At 49.7% G+C, this 25921-nt stretch overlaps 1 protein-coding gene across 4 annotated transcripts in view; it reads left to right on the top strand.

The window, feature by feature from the left end:
- SCFD2 (sec1 family domain containing 2) overlaps positions 1 to 25921 on the top strand; it is a 419880-nt gene that overhangs the window by 383557 nt on the left and 10402 nt on the right. For 2 of the 4 annotated variants that reach the window (XR_004814632.2, XM_025435788.3), the window contains exons 6-8: positions 1250 to 1395; positions 13528 to 13662; positions 24977 to 25096. Coding sequence is in view for 1 of the 4 variants with exons in the window: in XM_025435788.3 (XP_025291573.3) it covers positions 1250 to 1395; positions 13528 to 13662; positions 24977 to 25096 (401 nt within the window). In the remaining 3 variants the exon portion in view is untranslated. Of the gene's footprint in view, positions 1 to 1249; positions 1396 to 13527; positions 13663 to 24976; positions 25097 to 25385; positions 25488 to 25791; positions 25909 to 25921 lie in introns of all 4 variants that reach the window. The other 2 variants (XR_003131334.3, XR_003131333.3) reach the window with 2 other exon arrangements.

The following is a 25921-nucleotide window of genomic DNA, read 5'->3' as shown; positions in this document are numbered from 1 at the left end:
ATTAGAGGAAGCATGGTCAAGAAGTAGGAAAGTGAGCTGGGGAAGAAAGGAAGGAAAACCAATAAAGTTGCATTAATTAGTGAGATACCATTGGGGACAAGTAGGTCTCCATCCTTCTGGGACTGAGCAAAGGCTTTGGAGATGGCAATTCAGAATTGTCCCCCCAGGGAATGAGAAGCTGGGTTGTTCCTACGAATGCCAACCTCCTAGGACTTCCAGCCTGCCCCCACACAAAGGCAAAGCATGCTTCCACAACCAGAGGAAGCCCACAGACAAGAAGAGAGATAGAGACAGAGACAGAAACACAGAGACAAACAGAGAGACATGCAGAGTCAGAGTACGCAAGAACTGTTCCCCAGACCTACGGGTGGTGCGTCCAGGGTGACGAGGGGATGTGGGCAGAGCATTGACAGCACATGCTCACAGGGGTGTTACTTAACCACTCTGAACCTTGGTTCCTGCGTCCTTAAAGTGGGGGAAATAATAGCTCCTATCTCGTAAGGGTGCCGTGAGCATTAATGAGTTAATGTATCAGAGTATTAGAGACAGCCAAAAAAAAAAAAAAACCAACTCATCTTGGATCTTGATTTTTTAAACTTCTGACTTCTCCATGATCATTTCTCTCCTGAATGGGCTTCTAACAAGATAGAGAATAAATCTGGCTATTATAAGTGTCAAAGAAAAATAGAATCGTTGCCGAGAATAGTCTTCTTATTAGGCCCTCTTTGTGTGTTATCAGCTCTGAAGGGCTGCCTTTTGAAATACACCATATGCTTTGTTGGCACATTAGGCAGATGCCCATCCCAGCAAGATCTGTTCCTGGAACAGCTCTATAACCTCCCAGTCTTGCTCTTCTATTTTATGGAAACTGCTGGTGGGATTCAAGCAAGAGAGGTTCATCACAGCACTGTCTGGGACTTTCCTTTTTGTCTCTCCCTATTTTCCCACAGCTCTGTTCTGAGGATAGTCAGACCCTAGCGAGCTTTCTTTCTGTGACGCTTCTACAGTGTGGGGCCTGAAGCCAGTGGCTGCCATCCCAGGCAATTCTGAGTTCTACTTCTGTCAAAGGCATTTACCTGTAGTACGTTTCCTTGCTCATAGATGATTAAGACGGCCCTGCTGGGGAACAGCCAGGGTAAAATAGGGTTAAAAAAAAAATCCAACTGTGTTACACGAAGCTCCAGCTGTCATGATTAAAACTTATTTTAAAGATTTGTTCACCCAAGAAAATATCTCTGGATTGTTTCAGGCTGTGACTCTTCAATTAAGCTGACATTTCACAAATCCAAAATTGCTGTGGATGAGCTCTTTGCCTCGCTTCGGGATATCGCTGGAGCTCGGAATCTCATGAAACAGTTTAAGTCTGTGTATGTTCCTGGAAACCATACCCACCAGGCAAGTACATATGTTTTAAAGTAACCATCTAATCTGTGTTGTAGTTTTAGGATTCAGAGACTGCAAAAAAAAAAGGTTTCCATTATGGCCTCTCTACAATGAGGGATTTGTTCTAGATGAACTCCAAGCCTCCTTCCAGTTGAGAGATCTGAGTTCGCCTGAGTCTGAAAGCCTCTTGATTCATTTGCACCACAGGCTTGATGCAGGGAGATGAGCACTGGACTGGGGGCCAGCCACTGCTCTGTAGCTGTCACATACTTATTCTACAATCTTAGGCAAGTCCTTTTGGGCCCTAGTTACTGTGGGTGCTGGTGAGGATCTGGCCTGTGATACCCAGGCTTCTAGATCTAAGCAGTCCCAAAACATTCTGAACAACTTGAACAAAATTACCGATAATACTGTGGCAAGAAAAAAAGAAGTATGTGACAGCAAAACCTTTCTTATTTGACATCCACCCCCACCCCCACACCCTCATACTTGCTAAGGGCAGTGGGGGAACTTTAGAAGAGTGTTTTGAACAGTGATTGGGAAGATAGTATGAGAATCCAAGATTAAAAGCTCAGTGATGGGGGAAGGGCCACAAAGACCCAAAGGGAAGCTTAAGGAATGAAGAAGAGCTGGAGTCATTGAAGCTGGGCCGTCCCTATTGGACAAGGATGGAGACAGAACTAAGGTTCCTGGTGGCCAAAGATGAGCGCTGAAGAAAAAACAGATGTTTCTGATGGGAAAGCTCATTAGTGGAGTGTGTGCAAGCATCTTCCCCTTCGTCTCCCCATGAAATCTAAGTAAAATCCACTCTATTTGCTACAACTGTTTGGGGAGCTGAGTGTGCTGTTAGTGGGGACTCTGCCGTAGTGAGGGGTTCAGCTGCAGGAAGGATGCTGGTGCTTTAAGCTGGGCATGTAGACAGGAGCTAAGGCTATCTGCTACAGCTAGCAAAATCCAGACTCTTCCTCTCATATAGTCTTACAGTAGCCGATACTTGAAGAGCGCTCCCATATTCAGCTTGTCCTTTGATCCTCACAAGAAGTAAGCCAGGGAAGCATTATTACCAAGATTCAGGAAGGCCAGGTGACATGCCACAGACACGCAGGTGGCCAGGGCCAGATGCAGGGTTTGGGCTCCCAATACGAAACCTCCTCCCCGCCGTATCATGGATTTCATGGAGGCTCTAGAAATACTGGTTGATGGTCCTGATGGGCATCTGAAATCACCCACCAACATATGAAAGACCTTGGAAACTGGCTCTCAACTTAGTAACATAAATTCCCATCCTTTGCTCAATGACCTGAGAACACCACCACCACAAAATACAGACAAAATCACTCAGATCATTCATCGTATGTAGTTTGGTCACTGAAAAAGTCTCCAGTCTTAAGTACAGCGGTATGGACTAGGTCTAGGAGACACAGAACTGATGGTTTATGATGAGATTTAGACCAAGGAATGTCAAGAAGGAAGTGGCTGCTATAGTTGATAAAGTGCAAATAAACCACTAAGGTAATAAGCTTTTTTCAGTTTTGTGACCATTGTGACTAGTTTAGCCAGATTCACATAAACATGCATTAGCTATAAATCTCGGGCATGATAAGGACGATGATAAATTTCCTAGACTTTATCTCCCTGCTGCCAACACTGTCATTTTCTGGACCCCAGAACCCTGTTCTGCGGTTATAGCCTTGGGAACCCTGTTCTGCGGTTACTCCCTTACAGTGAGTCAATGCCATCAACCCATTCACTGAAAATCCTAAATGTCAGTGAGTGGGAGATAGGGGCGAGCTGGGGAGTATGTGTGTATCTTAAGGGGATTTAGTAAATGATGATACAGACACATGCTTTGAAATGCTGTGAGACCATTAAAATGAATGAGATGACTTCAAATGTGCTTAGCAGGACTGTATGTGAATCCTTGGCTCAGGCTCCGCTTCTTGGAGAACTCAAACCAAAACAGAGGTTTATGATCTGTTCAATGAAGAAAAAAAAACATGTAGATCATTCAAGTATTTCTCTATCCTCATTTAAAAAATAAAATAAAAACTATATGGTTATGTACATTTAGTAAGTCTTTAAAAATTAAGGAAAACTGTATAATGGTTACCCTGTGGGGGATGGGAAGGGTTGGAAAGACGAGGAGGAACTCTGACCTCCTGCTTTGTATTTATGTGGATAGAGAATGAGTTTTTGATGATATCATGGGTGATTTTTACCTGTCTGGATTTTTTGATAATTTTTGAATTTAAAGTTTTTCAACCATAGACGTAAGCCCAGCGAGGACAGGAATTTTGATCTGGTCTGTTCACTGCCATATCCTCAGGGTCTAGAGTGGTATTTCCCATATAATGAATGCTTAAGGAATATTTGTTGGGGCATCTTGAATGCAGTACATATATTTTCATCATATATTGGAGGATTTGGGGGGATGCAAAGTATGTATAATGAGAAAGAAATAAATGTTGACATTAGAGTCAGAGTCCAGCTGTGTCTAGTTTTGAGGATGGGCCTTGACTGGGCAACTCTCTAGGTATTCTCCCAACTTGGTCCTCAGCCCTAAGCCTCCAGGAAAAATAAAATTAAAATTAAAAAAATAATAATAAAATAAAATAAAAATTTAAAAAGTGTGCTTTCTATCTAGCTCCATGCTATTTCTACAATGTCTAGTTGAGATGTTCTGGGCTCCCTGGGATACCAAGGAAAGCACTAGCCCTGGTCTAGCTGCAGATTCCTATTCCAGCTCTGACCAGTGCTGTGAATTCCCAGGGCCCCTACCTGCCCCACTCCCCCTTCTAGCACCCCTCTCCTCTCTCACAGCCACTCCCACTACCCCTGCTAGCACCTGAGGCACCTCTTCTTCTACCTCCGTCCCTTCGCCCTAAAATTTAGGAAAGTATGTCAGCCACAGTCACAGGCCAGAGAGCAGATCACTCTCAGCATTTCAAGGAGAACATGATTTCATATAAGAAATTAACTACATATAAAATCTCTGGAAGAGCTGGAGGAGTGGGATCTAGACTGCATGTCCAGAAATGACCCCAGAAGGGCACTACAGACCTGGCTCTCCAAGGGAACTGGTCCCACTGCTGGCTGCAGCCAGGAGAGTGGGCATGATGGGGATCACAAGGCTGCCACTGAAGCTTTCAACTTGCAGAACATTCCACCAAAGCTGGACACAGCACCCATGTTTGTCACCATGGTGTATCTGTAGGGCCTAGCTCCGTGCTTGCCACCTAGCAGGTGGGTAGGTTGGTGGATGGATGGATGGATGGATGGATGGATGGATGGATGGGTGGATGGACTGAAGGATTCTGGACTAGGAGTCTTATCCACAATGGCATTTCTTATGCTCTTAATTCTTAGTGAGACAGAGGTTAGCATGGAGGTTCACAGCCCAGCAGAGCAGCATTGAGTTCATAGGTCCATAGGCCCACCAACTCTGTGCCCTGAAGCAGGTTACTTCACCCCTCTGTGCCTAGTTCCTCGACTGAACCAAGGAGCTAATAATAGTAGTAGCGCCCTCATAAAGATGCTCAAATGATTGAATAAATGTGAAACTCTTAGGACAGGAGCTGGCGAAGACAGCACTGGGTAAGCATTAGCTGTAACAGTCGCAGTGACGACAAAATAGGCCTCTTTTTCGTCCTCTCTTGTAGCATTTCACCTTCTCCTTTGCTGGGAGATGGGCCACATCGAAGGGGAATCATTCTCAAGCTGACTGTACTGTTAGCTGCTGGGTACAGTAAGGGTTTCCAGCTGACGCCCGATGGTTTGGAAAGGTTGTGTTTGTTCCTAGACTCTAGTGAGTGGAAACCTAAGCCCCTGGTTTGGCCTGTGCAGCAAGTCTTCTTATGCTTTTGTTTCTTACTGCGAATGTTCCAGTATAACGGGAGGCTTCACCTCCTCCCCGAACGCCGCGGCGTTTGATGTGCAGCTTTCCCCGAGCCGCAGCATCAGGAGGATATTAGGCCGACGTCTCAGGGCGAAGAGCTTATGTGCCCTTTCAGACAAAATGCTGTCTGACTCTTGCATGACTTGCTTTGGCAGAAGTCTCAAAGCGCTGTGCCGTGCTGTGCTGGAGAGGACTGGCCACAGATGCGTACTGTCTCTTGTGCCTCTGGCAGGCTGAGCAAGAGCATTTAGAACCAGCGGTGCCCAGGGAGGCCCGACTCCTCTGGTGCCTGGTGAAATGTGGCTCTCCGAAGGGTCTGTAGGCCCAGGCCCTTCGTCAAAAATCCCCAGCCCTGGCTGTTCCTTCCAAGTGCTAAGCTCTCTTCTTTTTCCTCCTCCTGATTCTATCTTCCTAACTCCAGACCTGCTAGTGCCCCTTTTTTAAAAGAAGCCAACTCAAGATGGGACTACAGTGGGCGCCAGGACACTTGGCTCTTTCCTGTAGTCCACTTCTAAATGCCTAGGCAAATTCCTGCCAATTAGTTCAAGGCTTTGGACTTTGGGATTTTTTTTTTGTTTTTTGTTTTTTGTTTTTGTTTTTGTTTTTGTTTTGTTGTTGTTGTTGTTGTTTTATATTGAAGGCAAAGGGACTACACTCAAATTTTTACCAAGGAATCTGCTGGCTTGAAGGAAGGATGGATAGATGGATGGATAGATGGGTGAACAGAGAGGCAAATGAACCACTTTTTAATCTGCAGCTCAAACCATTTCCTTTAAGAAGATGAAAGGGGGAAAAAATCAGGGCTAGTATAGCAAAAAATAAAAATAAATAAGCCACGGAACAGTCAAAGCCATCAGCAGTTTTGAGCAGATGTTTTTTTCTGTACAGTCATGGATTGAGACAAAATGAATGCTCTCTCTACAAGTCTGGTTTTCCTGAGGACTTGGTTACTTAGAGTCAGTCTTGCAGAAAAGGGAGTAGCCTTTTCAGTAATCGGGCCGAGAGGGTCCGTGGCTGCCCAACACCAACCAACAAAGCCAAGGGCAGCGGCGCTGACTGATGAGATGTGGTTGTGGCAACAATTGAGATTTTCTTGGAAACTGATTATCCTGGGCCATCATGAAGGTGCGCCAAATTCAGGAAGATGTTGGAGTTAGACTAGTTTCTAGAAACTGTCGCTGACTTGCGTAGAATGTCAGAAACTGCTGCTGTACTCGATACCTCTGTTCAAGAGCTAGAATCAGGTCAATAAAAGAATCTTTTAGGCCTCCACCACAAAAAGAGTAACCAGAGACATAGACACAAATATTCTGTTCTTCATAGTTTGATTAAATATGGTTATTTTTAAAAGCCTAGTTTGTTCTGGAAGGGATACTGGCCATTTAAAGGAAAAAGAGAGTTTCTGGTAAAAGATCAATCTCTTTTTGAACTTTTTCACATATAATACCAACCAGGGACCTCGTTAGGCTCTACCAAACCTTCAGGCTATCCTCATGAGACTGTCGTAAAGGGCCACATTATGATTTTCATGGTCCTACTCATTTTGCCTTTATAGACCCCTTCCTCCATTAAAAAAAATTAAAAATTATATTGTACAATTGCATTGGTACAGACAATATTATATATCAAAACATTATCTTTGACTTAAAAGTCCATTTTTTTTTCCTTCTGATCTTAAACTAATACATTTCCGCAGGCCCCTAAGAGTCTTGTGGGCTCTAGGCACTGTGCCTTCTGTGCCTAATGGATTAGTTGGCTGTGTGGTCAAAGCCCCCACTTGGCACCAGTCTGCCTGGGACAGGAACAGAGCTAGCCACGAGCAAGCAGCAGGCATTTTCTTTCTAGTCCTCGAGACCGCTCATGGAGTAGTCCATGCAGTTACCCTGGAGTTCCTTGACTTAGGTCCCAAGCTCAGAAGTGAGAGAACTAGACTCATTCGTGGGGGAGGGTTGGGGGTGGGAGTCTCCTGGCTTAAAAACTTCATATCCTATAGGAGCCAGTTTTTCTAGAACAATTCCACGGACGTAGCTTCCAGCGTTCCTCCAAGGGACATGCCCAGCTATGCAAGAGTCATTAAAGCCCAAAGCTCTGGCTTTCTGTCCAATATTTAAAGCTCTCTCCAGTCTAATGCAATTTACTTAAGCAGGGGTCATTTTTATCATAAGCCATCTTGCCTGGCTACAGTTTGACATTCTTCTCTTATCAGGTTTCCAGGGAAACAGAGCTGGAAAGTTAACCAAAGGTCAAATTCTTACGCAGAAGAAGGGAAAAGGGTCTAATAATCCTTTGCCTATAACATGCAACTTGCCACTTAAGGAAATAATCATATTAATGTTTCAATGCAGACTCTACGGTGTGGCTGTGGCAGAGACAATCCATATGTTCCCCAGACTCCCATTTTCCTTGTCCTCCTGGGCACAGTTAGACCACAATTTCCAGATGCCTTTTTGGGCAAGTGTAGGTTTGTGACTAACTCTGGCCAATGAACAATGGGTAGAAGTGGTACAGATCGCTTTCAGGCTGAGCCCATAAAATCTCTCTGGAAATCCTCCACGCTCTCCCCCTTTCATCATCTGCGGATGAGGTGCAAAAGCTTCCGTGTGGGATTCGAGTGCCCTAGATGGTGGAGCCACCGGATAGAAGGAGCCTGGGTACTGTATGGGGGTGCGGGCCAGAGACACCCCCCCTCCCATGGTCAACACACACCGGATGTGATGTAAGCGAGGAATAAATGACCAACAAGAAAAGGAAAGAACAAATTTGCTTGTGTTTTTAATTCCTCACCTCCCTACCCCCCAAAGGTGAACTGACAGAGAACATTTGATTAGGAAAATTAAATTACTCGCCCAACTCTCTTAATGTTGGAGTAAACCACAAGCTGATCCCCCCTCCATCCCTCCCTAACACATAAGGAAAACGTTACGCAGAGCACTAGGGGGGGACATGGGCCTCCCCGATCACCACCTTCTGCGTGATCCTTTGCTGAGAAGTGGGTGGCTTTTGGCTAAATGGGAAATTCCAGGACAGTCGGAGGGTTTCCAGCTAAGAAGCCATTGCTGAAGCAGTGCATTCCAATCAGATTTCAGGGACATGATTCAGGACACAAAGCGATCCAACCAAAGTGGCTGAGAGGAAGGAGCCAAGGGTTCTCATCATTAAAAACCCTAATTGGAAAAACTAAGAAATGTGTTTGCTAAGAAGTCGTGAGGCCAGTACTACTTTTATGCCTGAGAAAGCCTTTCCCAATCTGTGCTCTTGAAATGGACGATTATTTCGTTCTGCTGTGCTTTGTTGTTTTAGTAAAGAATTAGAGGTCTTCTTCTGTATATTGAAGTGGGAAAAACCTGTCGATGTCTCTTTAATAAAATATAAGGTTTAGTGTACTTTTGATTATAAGTAAAAATAGAAAATAACAGAAAAAAGTTCAGACTGGCTTTAACGAGAAAGATAATTTATTGGATGCTATGACTTCAAAGTCAAGAGAAGGGACGGCGTCCAGTGGTGAGGAGCCAGTGCCGGGGTGATGTGGTGGGAACAAGCCGGGAAGAGCATGTTCCCCATTGGGCTTCCTGCCTCCACTATATCCCTCTAGTGGCCCCTGTCAGCAGAGTCTACAAGGTCTGGTTGGCAAAGCATGTATGGTTTGCTGAGTCCCGGCCAGCATCGCAGAACTAAGTACAGGAGACAGGGTTTGGAGTTGAGACACGATAGCTTCATCACTATCACATCTCTATAGAAAATGATTTTTTCAAAATTGCTGTCCAGTGAAAAGATAATCAGACAGAGTGCAGCCAAGCAATCTAAGAAATGAGTATCACGGAGCTGGGTCAGGCAATTAATTAATGAAAGCATTGATGTTATTGTTCTGGATTATGTGATGTGTTTGTGATCTGTTGTTTTCCGTGTCGAAGTTGTAATTTCTTTTCCCGCTCTAAATAAATGTTACCTACCTACTTGAAAATAAAATAAAATAGAAAGGGAGACAGAACATGAAGACTCCTAACTCTGGGAAATGAACTAGGGGTGGTGGAAGGGGAGGAGGGCGGGCGGTGGGGGTGACTGGGTGACGGGCACTGAGGGGGCACTTGACGGGATGAGCACTGGGTGTTATTCTGTATGTTGGCAAATTGAACACCAATAAAAAATAAATTTATTATTAAAATAAATAAATAAATAAATAAAATAAAACAAAGTTCAAGGTATTTCCAAGTTGTTTGAGCTGGATCTTATCTTAGAGGTCTAGCTCTCTGTTTTACAAATAAAATTGTAGAAAACCTCAAAAAAATAAAATAAAAAAGATTTACAACCTTCTCCAGTGGCACAATGATGATAAAATCCCAAGAATGAAGGGATTAAGGGACTGGCCCTTCCAAATCTCTGATCACCCCCAAGGGGAACCCCAGCTTGGTGGGTATTTTGTGCTGGGTGCTTCGTTGCCCAGAGCTTAGCAGAAAGTGGAGCAGGGCAGGGGGCAAGATCCCCAGTCCCTCCACACTTCCTGCTTTCCCCTGCCCGCACCGCCCTGGGGAGGACAGTCCCACCACCCCCAGCCTACTGCTCCTTGCACAGGGCAGGTACTAAGTCTAGTATTTTAGCCAGATTATAGACTTTTCCTGTGTCTGAGCTCCTACCATCACCACGCTTCTCCCTTGCAGGAAGTACATCCTACAGCCAGCAACAAACCTTGTTGTGTTTTTTGTAGGTTGGGGGACATACTCTCTGTCCTCTCTCAATCACAACAGCCTCAGTGTAATTCTGTGGGGTTCTGCTCCACATTACTCTATATAACCGCATATAGGTTAATAAAATAAATAAGTGTAAGCTCCTGGAAGGAAGGCCTGGCCATTTATTTATTTCTTTTTAATTTATTTTTATTTTTATTTATTTTAAGTGGGCCCCATGGGTAGCCAGCGTGCAGCCCATCACAGGGCATGAACTCATGACCCTGAGATCAAGACCTGAGCTGAGATCGAGAGTTAGATGCTCTAGCCACCCAGGCACCCCAAATTTCCTTATCTTCCCTTTGCACTTTGTATCAGTTAGAATTTCGTTCAGTTGCCACGTGTAACAAAGATCTGAAAAATAATGGCTTACACTTAGGAGGGTTTGTGCTGGCATGTGAAGTAGGTGGCTTTATAGTCCGTCTGTGTTGTGGTTCTGCAGCCCCACCAGCCATCGCCAGCCTGCCTTGCATCCAGTGCTCTGCTCCAGCCTCGCTAAGGAATGACCCTGTTTCCCATGGTGGCTGCTGGCACCTTGGGCCCCACTTCCATGTTCTAAGCAGTGGAACAGAGAAAGAAAAAGAGTAAACTCTTCCCTTTTGAAAAAGGAGATTTTTCAAGCTCTTTTGCTTATATCTCATTGTCCAGAACCTAGTTATGTGGCTGTACCCAGCTGCAAGGAAAGCTGGAGAGTGCAGACTTGTAGCCAGCGGGTAATGTGCCTCCCTAAAAAAAATAGATTCTATTACTAAGCAAGAAGTCGATGGATATTTGACAACAATGCTGGTAAGGTAGCAGACTATTGGCCAAAGGACTTCTCTTTGGGGAGCAGTTTAAAGGGATTAAAGTTTAAATTGAGGGTAAATGTCCAGAAAGGCTGAAATGATAGAGGGGCTCTCAAGACCGCTTACTCGGAGAAGATGATGTGCAAAAGTCAGAGGCCATTCCGCGACCTCGGTTTTCTTTAATGCCAAAAATATTTATTGGATTATTTTAGGATTCCAGAAGTACACCTGTGAACTGTAGAAAATTTGGAAAAAAAAAAAATAATGCCCCCGAGTCCCAGAACCTAGAGGTAGCCCTAATTAATGTTCTGCTGTGCTTTATTTTCAGTCTCATCCATGCATAAAAATTTAATTTTTAACAATTGTTTAAAAAAAAAAAAAAGATCATTCTTGCTGTTTGCAGTGGTGTTTTAACTGTTTTAGGCAAAGCGATATATTGAAGTCTTCCTCCCGCCGTGGTCCCTTGTCCTGCCCTCCAGTCCACGATCACTGCTCACGGCCGTCTCTGTAAACACATCACAATTTCTCTTTGGTACAGTCCAGCAGATACAGACCTCCAAATCCCCGGTGACACATGTTACACGAATGCCAGCCCAGCACACACACTGTTCCTCACCTTGCTTTTTCCGCCCACACTTTATTCCGCACCCTGCTTTTTGCCAGTTCCTGTGGTGGGATCCCAGTTATTAAACTGCTCCTACCGATGGGCCCTTGAGTTGTTTCCAGTCTTCTGCTATGACAAACACTAAAGGGCCTTTTATAGGTCTCATCTGCATAGGTTAACATATTTACAGGACAGATTCCTAGAGGTGGAATTGCCAGGCCAAATGCACTTGTCATTGTGATAGGCCTGCCACATTGCTCGCCACGCTGATTGCAACAATTTGCACTCCCACCAGCAATATATGTGAGGGTCTGTTTCCCCCACGGACTCGTCAAAAGTGCATGCTTTCAAACCTCTCCATTTTTGCCTATATGATAAATTTTAAAAATCTATCTTAGTATAGCTTTAGCATGGGGAAGGTTGAGTCATAGTATTTGCCTTTTTTTTTTTTTTTAAATTTCTGTCTTTTGAAGATTTACCTGGGAGATCTCTGGGGATGCAGTAGTCGGTTGGTCTAATAAACAAGAGGGCTGCACCTCTCAGCTGAACAGTTGCTGTTTCTCCCTGCATCTTATCCCTCATAAAGGCACATTCTAGCTAAACAATTTTTGGGGGGAGGGTGTTGAGGGTTATTTTGTCTTGTTTTTTTTTAAGATTTTATTTGAGAGAAAGGTAGAGAGCACAAGCAGGGGGAGGGACAGAGGGAGAGGAAGAAGCAGACTCCCGTCCCAAGCAGGGAGCCTGATGCAGGGCTGGATCCCAGGGCCCCGGGATCAGGACCTGAGCCGAAGGCAGATGCTTAACTGACTAAGCCACCCACTAAGCCACCAACGCACCCTTAATTGTGTTTTTCTACAGTTTTATTTTTAAGCAATCTCTAGGTGCCACATGGGGCCCGAACCTACAACCCCAAGATCAAGAGTCACCTATTCTTCCGACCAAGCCAGCCAGGCACCCTCTAAATAATTGTTTGTTATTTTGATGGTTTATATCCTGCTTTATTTCTAAAATATTTTAAATAAGCAAGTTGGAATAAAGGGGAAATAAGAGTTAAAAAAAAAAAATGACTGTAAGGAAAGCCAGATGAAGTCAGTTCACCCCATAGCCTCAACACTAGCTAGAGGCAGGTCACAGATTCAGCCAATGCAAAGAGGCAAAGAGTTGAAAACGTCTGGGCAGGACTCTTGGGACCTGGCTTTTGTGAGGCTGTGATAATCCTCAGAGGGTGTGGAGAGGAGACGTCCCTCCTTCTTTCAGCATTCGGGTTCCAAACTCGGGTGCCCCATGGGACCAGAGAGCAGAGACAGCAACGGGACTGGGAGGAGGGGTGAGTCAGCTGATGGGGAGGGAGGAAGAGCTTGGTAGGAAGGAGAACAAGGCACGAGGAGTGGGGACCATGCGCAGGAAGTACACTGGTCAGGAACAGCTGCCTCCAAATATTATCTAAACATGCATAGATGTAGCACCATTTATCAAACCGTAGGAGCTGTACCGAATCCACATCAGCTTAATTCTACTGAAATTCTTATGGTACCATGTGGCCTGCTTTTTCTAAGCCCTGACCTTGGTCAGATTCCTGTTTGGCATCTTGGCTTTGTTTTCTGGCCAAGTCATACTTGGAGTTGAGCTCTATAGAGGAAGAAGGGATTGCTTTGGGCTTGGATCGTGACAATACATCCTACGAAAACATTCCAGTTCCTAGCAGAGGGGAGCATAATTCTAAGAATGTTGAGGAAAACTGGAGACCATCTTCATGTCTGTGTCAAAAGACGATACTTTGCTTTCCAGTTTTCTTCATCTATAAAATCGTCATCTTAAACCCAGATTTTAAAAAGTGGTCCCACCAAAAAAAAAAAAAAAAAAGTAGTCCCACTAGGATTATAGCCCCGGTAAGAGACATTTGCTTACAGAAGGGGGTAAAAACAAAAAAATAGCGTTAGGGCATTAGGGTGAGATTTACTCAAAAAAAAAAAAAAAACCAATGTTGTTATAGTTGGCTTTTCATACACACAGAATCATAGCCACTGCTCAGTGTCAAAATAAACTTGTTTGGCTTCATTGGGTGCAGATAAAGCTATCGTCTCTCCAGACAAAGCAAACAAACCCTTTTACTCACAGCACAATATTTTGTCTTTCCAGGCATCCTATAAGCCATTGTTGAAGCAGGTTGTGGAAGAAATATTTAATCCTGAGAGGCCAGATCCAGTGGATATTGAACACATGTCTTCAGGCCTCACTGATCTCCTTAAAACTGGATTTAGCATGTTTATGAAGGTAAAGTAACCATGAAGAGGTAATCCTGATTGTAATGCTCTCTTTGCTGGGCATGAAAATGCTGGCACCCCGTTCACCTTGGTGAGGATCCTATAAGATAACATCGGTGTTTTGGGTCGTCTGAAATCAGGTGCAATCTATATTTAACTTTGGTTCTAAGCAGCCTGACCTTCCAGACTTATATGACTTCCTTTGACCTAAGCATCATGGTCTTTTTTTTTTTTCAATCAATATATTAGGACATAAGCAAGCCCCCTGGGATAGCACTACTGCAAACTCTTCTCCAGACCCACATTCTGGCTTCATCCACATACTATTCACAGGTCTTTTTTTTTTTTTTTTAAACTTTTATTTATTTATGATAGTGACACAGAGAGAGAGAGAGAGAGGCAGAGACACAGGCAGAGGGAGAAGCAGGCTCCATGCACCGGAAGCCCAACGTGGGATTCGATCCTGGATCCCCAGGATCGCACCCTGGGCCAAAGGGAGGCGCCAAACCGCTGCGCCACCCAGGGATCCCACTATTCACAGGTCTTAATGATGGTCTGTTGCTCTTCATTCTAGAACTTCTGTAGAATAATGAATAACTCTGCTTAGTCATATGACTAACATCACCCCCAGGTCCCTTTGGAAATGACTTTTGTTTTAGCCCGGCGGGCTCCCAGGTGACATGTGCTAGACTTTCCCCTGGCTGCTATCAAGGGTAGGTCAAAATGATGGAACAGCCTTTGCCTTGGGGATGAAAGGACGAAAAGTACACAAATGAGATCTATTTTTAACTCACTATAAAGTTTCTAAATTTAAAGGGATCTAAACAAGATTATGGACTGGCCTCCCAGTCTATGCCAGGATTTCAGTTGTAATAACTCTTGGAAATAACAGAATGTTTTGCCTACTTCAAAGCGTCTTTGAAATCATGAATTAATCTACATAGAAGATCTGGCCTTTCAGAGTTCGGTAAATGCATATGCCAGGAAAACTGGTCCCCTGGAAAAGCCAGAGGACAGAAGGCAGACAATCAAACTCGAGACAAAGCAGTAAACCGGCTTGGGTGGGGGGGAGGGGGGCGGGTCTCCTTCCTGCTGTCTCTGGTTAGCAAGTCAAGTGGCTGCTGGATGTTCCCCTTCCTTTTTTTTTTTTTTTTTTTTTTTTTTGGTAAATAATGTATTACAGATCAGCTTCTTAAAAGCGTGTGGGGGCTCCTGTGTTGAATGGAAGCCTGAGGTGTCTGGGAGCCCTTCATGGTGGCTACATTGTATAGAAACTTCCAGGCTAGACATGGTCTCCAAAGCCTTCTCCACTTGAACACCCTCTTCCTTCCTTCCCAGGCTTGGGCTTCGCCCTAGGGTGCGACTATAATAACAAGTGTGGACTTTCAGGCCCTGGCCAGCGAGGCCTGGGGTAGCCCAACAGGCCACACGTGCTTCCCCGCTCAGGCTGCTGCCTTCACCGTCAGCCAGGGGCCCGGTGAAGGCTCAGGCCTGCACTCCACTCACTGCACACGCTCCCAGGTGCAGAGAGGCACAGTCCAGGCAAGGTGAGGCCTCCGACCCGCTCCTGTCCAACCGTGTGCCACAGACACTGCTGTTTCCTAGCAAAAAAGGATCCAATGACCAAATATGTCCAGGAAACACTGGATGAAGCAACCAATGAAATTGCTTCCTTCCAAGGGGACAGTCCCCTTAACAGGCCGATGGACTTTGCAGGTGTCCAGCCAATGTGGAGCCTCCCCTGTCGGAACCCACCAGCCTGCGTTTTCCGGTACTGTTTTGTGAATCGTGACATGTCACATTTTTAAATTAATCCTTTTACACTCTGCAGAGTGTTTTCTGCAGCTCTTTCCCTGATCAGAAGCTTCGCTTCGCTGTCCTTAGGAGGGTTTTGCCCAGGATGGTGTTTGGAGCCATCCTGGGCTGCTGTGTGTCTCTGCCTTCATATCCCTGGAGTTAGAGCTTGTGAAGTAATGCCCTGGCCCCTTGAGGCAGATCTCCAAAGGAGGTTTCCAAGTAATGCATTTCAGGAAAAGGGGGGAATTTGTGTCTTCCCGGCAGCTGTCAGAATCCATCCCTCAGCCCCCAGCTGCCAGGCATCTTCTCTCAATTGCCAGAGGATGTCATCTGCCTGCAGGGGGTGGGAAGTGTCTCCGTGGGCTGGCCACAGAGCCCTCCCCACCCCAGCACCCCAGCGGAGAGTCGTTTCGGTCTCTAGCTACCTGGGCTTCCGTGGCTGGCTCTTCCTACCACACCATAGAACTTGTAAAGGAGCATTACCTCTGGCTCATGTGTTCAGGGCTTGAACAAAATAAATGGATAAATGTAAAGAGGAACAGTCAGTCGGGCTTCGAGGGATAACTGCGAGTTCCCAAGGAGCGATGTCTTTGAGCTGGAGGGAAGCCACCAGGAGAGCGTGTCTTCTATTCTTCTTTAAGGCCCATGGAGAGAAGAGGATGCAAGACACGTATCCGAGATTCTCTGCACCAAACCAAAGCTCTGTGAGAGGGAAGTCGAGGCCACTGGATTTTGCCTTTAGTAAGTGGGAACGTCACTTGCATCCTACTACTGCTTGTTATCATCTCGTTCCCACGTTGCGCTAATGGGCTTTCCTCTATAAAGACTGTCCAGAGAAGCCTTCCTTCCCCACCTGTTCTGGTTATCTCTTGCTGCGTAACAAGCCATCCCAAAACACTGACCTGACATACCGTCGATCACTGATTTTGTTTATGACTCTGCACTCTGTGCAGATCACGACAGGAAAGGATTCGCTTTCAAGGTGGCGCACTGACCATCAGCCAGCCGGTGGCCCAGCCTGGCCTGTGAGCTAAGGGACACAGTTCCTCTCCATCGGCCTGAGCTTCCTCCCAGCACGGCGGCTGCATTCAGGGGCGAGCGTCCTAGGAGGAGCCAGATGGAAGCCTCAGAGGTCATGCAGCATGCTCTCCACGGTGCTCTGTTGAAGCAGTCACATACCCACTCGGGTTTGAAGAGAGACGACTTGCTCTCTTCCTCTTGGAAAGGGAGCAAGTGCAGGAGGAGCAGAAATGTTTGTCGTGGCCACTCTTGGGAAACACAGTCTGCGCTCACTCGGCCTGAACCACGTACCTGGCTGTGCAGCCTGACAGGGCGGTGTGTGGCTAATTCTAAGAGTTTTCCCCCCAGTCTAGGGGACAGAAAATTCACTCATGCTCCTGACCTGGTTTCAAAACAAACCTCCCAGAAAGCCTTCAGTAATGAGAGACCTGCCTGTCTGCCATAATTTTTTTTTTTTTTTTTTTTTTTAGCAATATAATCTCAAAACCAACCAACCAAACAAAAACAAAACAAAGCCTTCCTGCGTGATGAGACACTGCAGGACTTTGCTCTGGCAGGCTCAGTGTGCCAGGCCCTGGAAGGTGGAGCAGACAGGCTGGGGAGAAAAGTGAGTGAGGCCACAAGACGGTTCCGGGACAGTGTTTCCATCAGCTACATGCACTCCTCACGTGGAGGATAGACTTGTGTTTAGCCACAAGCAACTGTGGGCTTCAAAGGGCAGTGCCCTTCTCGGGGGTTGGGGGTGGCTCTTGAACTGGAGAGAAACAGCTTTGGAAGAACCTGACATTCTTCAAAGAACCAAGCATTTCTCCAAGAGGCTTCTTTCTGCACAGAGCACCTTGATCTCCTTACAGGAAAGCGTGATAGTGATCTCATAAATAAATCGAAACATACCTTACCCCTTCTCGCTTCAACGTTAATTTAATTTAGAACTAGCATGTCTAATGGGCAGCACTTTTAAAATGCATCTCTGGAATGTGTGGTTTGGGTTTCGGTCTCCTGAAAATAATATATTTTATATCTACTCCATGTGTTTGGCCCCCTGCTTGTTTTGACTAAAGGACATGATTTGTCAAGATGTTTTCTCTGCTGGAATTGGCGTGAGGAGGGTGGGTTTTATCTAATGAAATTGCGTGAGGCCCTTTCACCTCCTTTTATACGTATTTTTTAAGAAGGTTTTGGTTTGTTCCTGTCCATTTCCTATGTGGCCATGCTTAATTGGGGAAAAATAAAAGATTTGTGCAAAAGACTCAAAGAAGACCAGGCTCTTGCCTCTGGACCCTTCTCTGAATTGATACGAGAGCTCCCTCACCTTGGGTGCATGAGGGGAGATGAAGCCGCTGCTCGGCAGGCCCTGAGAAGCTGGTAGTGAGAGGGGAACAGAATCGAAACTCTTTCAGTTTGCGGTAAAGGTGCCAACCAAGTGCACGACGTTATGATCTATTGTGGACCATTTATGGTGAAGACCAAGGAGGGTCTCGGGGACCTCGGGACAGCAGTATGGCGGGCAGCAAGGATTGGGACTGAGAGCTGGGAAGCCATCAGGAAACCCAGCAGTTCTTTGGGACTTGCTCTGGCCTGCACAAGATGCGCACAACAGCGGCCAGCGTAGAGCAGGTGCTCTGTAAGCGGCAGTTGAATGAGTGGCTGGGTAGTGATGCCACAGCCTTCGGTTCTTTGCCCGAACCTCATCTATCTTAGGTCAAGTCTTGACTCCCATGGAAGTGTCTCGAATTGGCCCAACCTAGGTCAGCGGCCCTGCCCCGAGCCAGTCAACTGTGGCTGAGGGGCAGGATCACATGCCCCCACATCACCGTTGGGAGCCCACCCCACAACCGTGAGTGTAAAGGAGGCCATTCACGTGCAGGTTGGACAGACAGACACAGGCATGCCTACAGCCAGGGGTGAAGGAAGCCATGGCGATGAAGGCAAAAACAACGAGCCTCAGGCAATATTTGCTGTCAGGTCCTTGGACTGTAGTAAGAGTGAGACGTGCCTGCGGATCATCTAATCCAGCTCTTCATCGTTTACGTAAGAAAACAAGCCAGAGAGGTGACTGGTTGGCCCAGGTCCCTTATACGTAATGGCATTTCTGACGAGAAGAAAGCATGTCAGCATTTGGTGTCTCTTGAGTAAATCAGCGCACGTCCTGGGATTCCTGTTTGCGACACTCTTGGAAAACACAATCTGCGCTCGGCCTGACTATGCCTTTGGCCGTCCAGGCCGACGGGGCAGGGCAGCGATGCCACAGCCACTGTTTCTATTTTCTTCTCCCTATAACTGTGCTTCATCCCGTGAGGTAAGGCTTGATGCGTGTCTAACCCCAGCTGAATACTACCCGTAAGGTCTAGTGAGGTGGATTGTCACGGCAGGATTCATTAAGCAAAGAAACTTGGTTCGGCAGCCTACGGACCTTGTCTGCCTGCGCGGGGCCGCTGAGGGCCTCTTCTGTGCGCTTGCCACGGTGGTGGGCAGGGAAGACCCAGAGACCAACGAGGTGCCCCACCTGCCACGGCTGAGCTCACCTTGTGTGGCACGCAGCTAGCTAGGGAGACGGACAGGAACACGGAGGACCGTGGGCAGGAGCCAGAAGCCGTGTGCCAGGCCAGACGGAAGGGCACGGAGGAGGGGGAGCCAGGCCGTGAGCCGGAGAGAGCTCCCAGGAGAGCGCAGTGCCGGCGGGGCAGCAGGACTTAGCAACGGGGGACCCAGGCCTGGTCCCCCGAAGGAGTTACAGGTAGTTCCCAAAGGCTGGGGCCGAGGACAAACGTAGGGAATGGAAGCATAGGAGGACAAAGAGAGAAGCAAAAGCCAGATGAGGCCGGGCTGGACGTGGAAACCTTGACCAAAACGCCGAGGTGCCCTTGAATGGTTGTTAGGAATGTATAACCGGTTTGTATGTTAGGGAGGTGGCCCTGAGAGTGGCGCGTGGGGGGGCAGCGTGGCCAGAGCGGCACCAGGCCGGTGCGGTGAGGAGATCCAGAGCTCAAGCAGGGCCCAGACGCAGTGCTGGCAGGTCCCACAGGACCGGCGGTTGCTTGGATGTGGACACCAATGAGAGGACACCGTCTGGGGTCATTCGCCTGGCGTGGGGTGACTGGGTGACCGGCGTCAACATTCTCTCGGACTGAGAAGCAGGAATGGAGAGTGAGATCACTGACTGGAGAGCTTAGCTCTGCAGCTCGGCACGGCCTGGGGGCCAGCGGCGCCATCTGGGGCAGTGGCACAAGGGAGCCGAGGGCCACGGGCAGCGGCTGGGCCACCGTCTGGAGCTCAGGAGCAGAGCAGGGCCCAGAGCCCGAGCCGTCGGGGACCCGGCGTGGGGCAGGTCAAGCAAGCCGAGCCCTCCCAGGAGAGTCCAGGGACACAGGAGAGATGCTGAGGAGGCTCTGACGCCGGAGGGGGATGTTTCCAGAAAGAGGAAGCCCTGCACCGCAGCCGATGGGGCAGGGAGGTGGAGCGGAACACAGAGCGGCGCGGGCGATTCCGTGAGGGGTCCCCCAGGGGCCTGCTAACTGCCCGGAGCTGCTAGAGAAAGAGGAGCCCGGCCAGAGGAGATGACAGCCGGCTGCGGTGGACGGGCCTGGATGTCGGGCTGGGCCCTCCAGGTAACCGACTGGGGGACTTGGGACCAGAGGCCCCTCGGCGCGCCCCGTCCCCATCTGCGGACCGAGCTGAGAGCGTCGCCTACTTGCAGAGTCGCCCTGATGCTCCCTCCTCGGGTCATGCCCGCCCCAGCCCCTGCTGCCTGTCCCCCGCGCGCTCCCTTACCTGTGTGCTCGGGGACTTTGTCATTCTCCGTGACCGTGACCGAGAGAAGCGCCACCCCAGCAGGGGGTGTCGTCCGTCCGCTGCGGCGTCCCCGACACCACTGAGGCCCAGAGCCGGCCGCCCTCAGCCGCTGCTCACTTACGTATCGTGGACGGATGAATGACTGAGTAAGAAGCGCCACGCTGGACACGCGCTGTTTGGTGGCAGTGGCCGTGCTCCTAGTTTCTTTCGGGAGAAAAGCCGTCGCGGGGCCACCTTCAGAGTCGGTACAGCTGTTCCCAGGGCCGAGGGCGCATTGAGGCCTGAGCTCCTGTTGCGCTGTCTCCGTTCTCCAGGGCTGGAGGATGGGGGCCCGGCCCTGCCTGTGCTGGGGACACAGCGCAGGAGTCACACGTGCAGCGGGATTCCCGGGACTCCTGGACGGGGCCAGAGGACACCGTGTCCGTCCGAACCAGTCAGGACATCAGGGAGCCTCGGGGCGCCCACGGCTGCACAGAAGGTTCCCACAGCCTGAGCTTCAGAGGCTGGGCTGGGCGGCGGGGGGAGAGAAGCCGCCCTCTCTGACCGGAACCCGCACCTGACATCCCAGCCAGCGAAGCCCCAGAAGGTGGAAGAGCGGGGAGTCTGACTCGCTTCATTCATCTGGGCACCTGTGATGGCACGAACAGCGCTCACCTCCTTCATCCCCAAGGTGCCTCACACTGTGAACTCGCAGACCCCCAGGTTGCAGCCGGGGGGTGGGGGCAACTACAGGGAACGTGTTACTCTGCTGGAAGAGACGTTAAGGGATTCCGCCTCCCAAGGGCCTGCCCACTTGACATGTTCTAGAAGGAAAGTCCGGTATCAAAACATAAATCTGAACAGAAACCAAAAGAGCAAATGGCAGTGTGCATGAGGGGGACCCTTTTATTTGTGCCAACCCCAACATGCCCCCAGCTCCTTGGCCCCAGGGGCCTGCTCCTTGTTGTTACTGCTCTTTGCCTCCTCTTCATCTCTCAGGACATCCTCCCAGGATCCTCGCAGTGCGCTTCAGAGCCCAGGCTCTTCCAGGAAGCACGTGTCTTTGGGAACAGACTGTACCACTTGAAGTTCTGAAGGCAGCTGTGTTTCGGTTCCAGGATTGAGGGAGAAAGTGATCTGCAGGGCTGGGAGGAACCTCGGGTTAGCGACTCAGCCAGTATAAATCACACTGGAAGCAAAGAAAGACTTTCTCAAAGATCCCTAAGGAAAGGAAGCGCATCTCCAGTTGGCCCGTGGGTCTTACTCATTTGTCCATCCATTTATTTTTATTCACACAACATTTGGACGAAGTTTACTGTAAGCAGGGTCTGTGCTCAATGCCCGAAATACCAGAATCCCAAGATAAATACGATCTGTGCTTCCCTTTCAGTAGCCCAGAGTCTAGAAGAGGAGACAGGCAGGTGTATCCGGGCAGCAGAGCAGTTTGACAAGGGCCACGGCGGAGGTGTGGTCGGCTGCGGGTCCCGAGATGGTGAGAGACACCTCTTCAGAGGAGAAGGGGGGCTTTAACTGTTGAATAACTGCAGGACCAGGGCACGGACAGAGGCCAGAGCACACTGGTGTGGTCCCAACCGGGGCCTGTGGGTCACGGATCTTTCCCACTAACATGGAGCTTCTCCAGGGTTCAGAGAGAGGGGAAAAGAGCAAAGTACAACGTCGAGTATCGGAAGTCCGGGTGGTAGTTACCCTTGGTGAGAGGTCGTGACCAGGGTGGGGCATGAGGGGCTCCAGGGTGCCAGCTTCCTGTTTCTTGATGGCTTCGTTTACTTTGTGAAAGTAAACCAAACAGAACACTGTGATAAATGCATTTTCAGTGCAAATGTTCAATAACATTCAAACACCCCACGTACCCTGCAGTCGGGCATGGCTCAAATTCTCAGGAATGGCTCCAGCTAACAGCGGGCGTAGAAGGTGGAGATAGAGACATGAAGCAAAGTCACGCTGAGACAGCCCTGGATGCCGAGGTAAGGAGTTCCAGCTTCGTTCCCAAAGACTCACGGAGGGAGCAAGCACGCAAAGGAGCTGAGGAGTGTTTCAGAGCGTGGCCTCCGGAGCTTGGCCCCTCGTGTCACAACTGAGTTATGGTGTGAAAACTTGAAACTCGCCACCTGCAAAATGCAGCCATGGTTGTGTTTGCCTCCAGAAGCTATTTTGAGGATTGAATAAGATAATGCGCAGGAATATTTAGGAGAGTGCTCACCGTAGGTGACAAGAAACGTTTGCATTTTAGAAAACCTCAACGAGGACAACGGATGGGGGACGGCCAGACCAGCACAGGGAGATAACCCAGGAGGCTGTGCCAGTCATCTGGGGAAGACAGAATGAGAGCCTGGCCGGAATAGGGACAGTGGGAGATCTCAAGGAGAGGTCCACAAATTTGGGGGAAGGGGGGTTACAATGAACAGGCTTGACCTGGGAAATGAAAGGGAGCAAAGTCCAAGGTGACTGTCAGGCGTCTGGCTCAGGGCTCTGTGAGGATGGTGATGCCGTTAGAAAGTCAACATGAGGGGCGCCTGGGTGGCTCAGGGGTTGAGCATCTGCCTGTGGCTCAGGTTGTGATCCCGGGGTCCCGGGATCGAGTCCCACATTGGGCTCCCTGCATGGAGCCTGCATCTCTCTCTGCCTGTGTCTCTGCCTCTTTCTGTGTCTCTCATGAATAAATAAATAAAATCTAGGAAGGAGGGAAGGAAGGAAGGAAGGAAGGAAGGAAGGAAGGAAGGAAGGAAGGAAGGAAGGAAGGAAGGAAGAAAGAAGAAATTCAACATGGGGAATAGTCGTGGCAAGATCATGCATCCAATTTGGAACCTGTTGAGTGTAGGGGTCCTGGGGACAGCCAGGTGGGCATGTCCATAGGAACTCAGTAGAGGTGTTGGAGCTAAAGACATAGATTTGGGAAGGATAGAAAAGATTGTTGAAGGCGAGTGAGTAGGTGAGATCCTTCGGGGATGATGTATTGAGTGAGAAGGGCCGGGGGCCAAAGATAGAGCCCCTAAGGAGCATGGACTTTTAAGGGACAGACCAAGGAAAGGAACCTGTGAAGAAATGTGAGAAGAAACAATGAGAAAGGTAGAGGGAACAACCCGCGGAGAGTGCTGCTGGAGTAGCCAGGCAGGTGTCGCCAACTGTGACAGATGCCATGGAAATAACCCGTTAAATGAAGACAAAGCAGTGTTCACTGACCCTACACAGGATGGCCGTGGTGACTTCGGTGACAGCTAGTCCGGGGGCATAGTGGGACGCAAGCAGGATTGTCCCGGGTGTGTGTCCCGTGACTTGGAAGAAAGCAGCCAACAGATGCAATCCCGGGGAAGGGGAGCTAGAGGGCAAGGAGCTGGAGGGGAATGAGGAGTCAGTCTTTTCCTAAAGATCACAGTTTCCAGGATTCACCACGACCTGTTTTGGAGAAGGTTAGATCTGGGTCTCGATCCCCCCCCCACACACACACACACACCATCTCTCTTTCCTTCTCTCCCTCTCTCCCTTCCTCCTTCCTTTTTTTCCATTCTGAGTTCCTTCTCCAGAAGCCAAAGAGTAACTTCTATAATGGGAAACACCGAATCTATTACCTTTCTAAGTATTTTAAAAATAAGATGTTGAAAATTGGGTATGCTGGGGCAAGGAAGCCAGAGGAACCCAGCTGAGCAGGGAGTTGGAGCAGGGCCAGGAGAAAGGGCTTGCCCTGGGCCCACTGCCCCCCCCCCCCGGGGTCCGTCTGTGTGGGAAGATGGTTTGGGTGTGAGTGTGACTGAGCGGACACAATCCCCGCCTTTGGGGACCCTGCCTCGGCGGCGTCACAGCCTGTTGGGCCCACCGCGTAGGGGAGCTGGCACCGCGCTCCCTGCCGTGATGCCCTGCGAGCTGTGTCCTGGCTGCGCCCCAGCCCGGTCCACCCCGCGGGCTTCCACCTGCCCCGAGAACTTGGGTTCTCGCCCACGCTGCCAGACCCGCGCCAGCTTCAGGTAGGGCTCGGAGCACACGGTCTTCAGAACCTCCCTCTGTGGCCTTCGGTTAGTCCCTGAGTGTTGGTCATTTTGCCACTTCCTGAGGGGTTCTGTGAGTCATTCTCCCGTTAGCATATAGGACATCACAGGGCCTCGGGGTGATGCTCCACGACGTCAGGTGGGCCATCCCACGCGGTGAGGCGCTCAGCTAAGGTTGGCTCGCGAGAGGGCGAGGGCGCGACATCTGCCCTGGACATGGGCTCCCCGGGCAGGTGCTCGGCTCGTGCGTGTCTTTACCCCTCCACCGCCAGCTCCCTCGGGCTCTGGCCGTCCATCCATCCCACAGACATTTACTGGGCACCTCCTGGGTGCCAGAAACTGCACGAGGTCAGCCGAGAGTTCGGCAGTGAGCCAGATCCCGGGTTCTGGAAGCGGAGACGGCCAAGGGGACAACGAACGGACGACCAAGTCCGATAACCACAGGCTGTGGCAAGCTCCCGGAAGGACGAGCTCCATAACGAATAAGGGGCCTGCTTGTGCTCCGACCTGAAGGCGGCCAGGGAGGGAATAAGCAGTTGCCCCTCGACCTCAGCGTTTCTTTCCATAAAACCATCCAAGGGGTATCATGAGGTGACGGGGTACGGGTTGTTCACGCCGGCTGCAGTAGGGGGTGGCAGCCCTGGGGGCCCCGGAGGGACGGGGACAGGACGCCCGGCCGCACGGCGCTCTCTGCCCCGACCCAGCCGCTGGAGCCCACCCCGCTTTGTTCTGCAGGTGAGCCGGCCTCATCCCAGCGACCACCCTCTGCTGATCCTCTTCGTGGTGGGCGGAGTCACTGTCTCCGAAGCCAAGATGCTCAAAGACCTCGTGCCGTCCCTGAAGCCGGGAACCCAGGTACCGGGACTGCTGGGGGCGCAGAAGCAGGAGGGTGGCCGCTGAGGGCCCTTCCTGCAGCTTCCCAGCGCCTCTCCCCATCTCCACCTACCTTCCTGCTCCCACCCCCTCCGTCTGCCCCAGGGCCAGTGTCCCCTGATGGGGAGGCCCGGGGAGAGCTGTCCCTTACGGTCCTCGCCCGCCTCTGGGCTTCCAGCTGCTGCCATCCCTAGTCCCGATTCCTGAAGGGCACGTATTCTCTAGTGGCCGGTCAGCTCTTGATCACTCAAGAGTTGCTACTGCTTTCCAGGCTCCAGATACCTGAGGGCGACTCCCAGGGACCACGTCCCCACCGTGGCACCTGGAGGGCTGGAGGAATTGGGGGAGGCACGTCATCAAGGCAGTGACACACGTAGGTAGCCTCTCTCTGTCACCTCCTGCCGGGTCCCACTCATCCCCCTCGTAAGTGGCCCGGGGTCAGGAACACAGACCCCTCGCTGGTACAGCTCTGCCGTTGAGCAGCTGGCGGATGTGGGCGAGCACAGGCTTCGGTTTTCCCACGGAGGAGCCGGGCTAGGGTGGCTGCGAGCCTTAGACGAGGGAAGGGGAGAGAAGGCACTCCCAGGTCGGTGGCGGCTGCACAGCTCTCGCTCTCCATAAAGGGGGGCCACCCTTCGCATCAGCTGCTCCTGGGTGTAACCGAGCACGCTCTGCAGGAGGAGATTCGGCTGCTGGCACGATGCTTGGGGAGCCCGGGGAGGCACCCTGGGCGCAGAGCCCCTGCCCTGCCTCCGGAAGTTCCATCTGTCTGGGGAAGCGGAGCCTGTCACGCGGTAAGACGTCAAG

This window comes from Canis lupus, chromosome 13, assembly GCF_003254725.2.
Source record: "Canis lupus dingo isolate Sandy chromosome 13, ASM325472v2, whole genome shotgun sequence".
Taxonomy (NCBI): domain Eukaryota; kingdom Metazoa; phylum Chordata; class Mammalia; order Carnivora; family Canidae; genus Canis; species Canis lupus.
The sequence above is the reverse complement of the archived record's forward strand: the minus strand, read 5'-3'. Positions and strand labels throughout refer to the sequence as shown.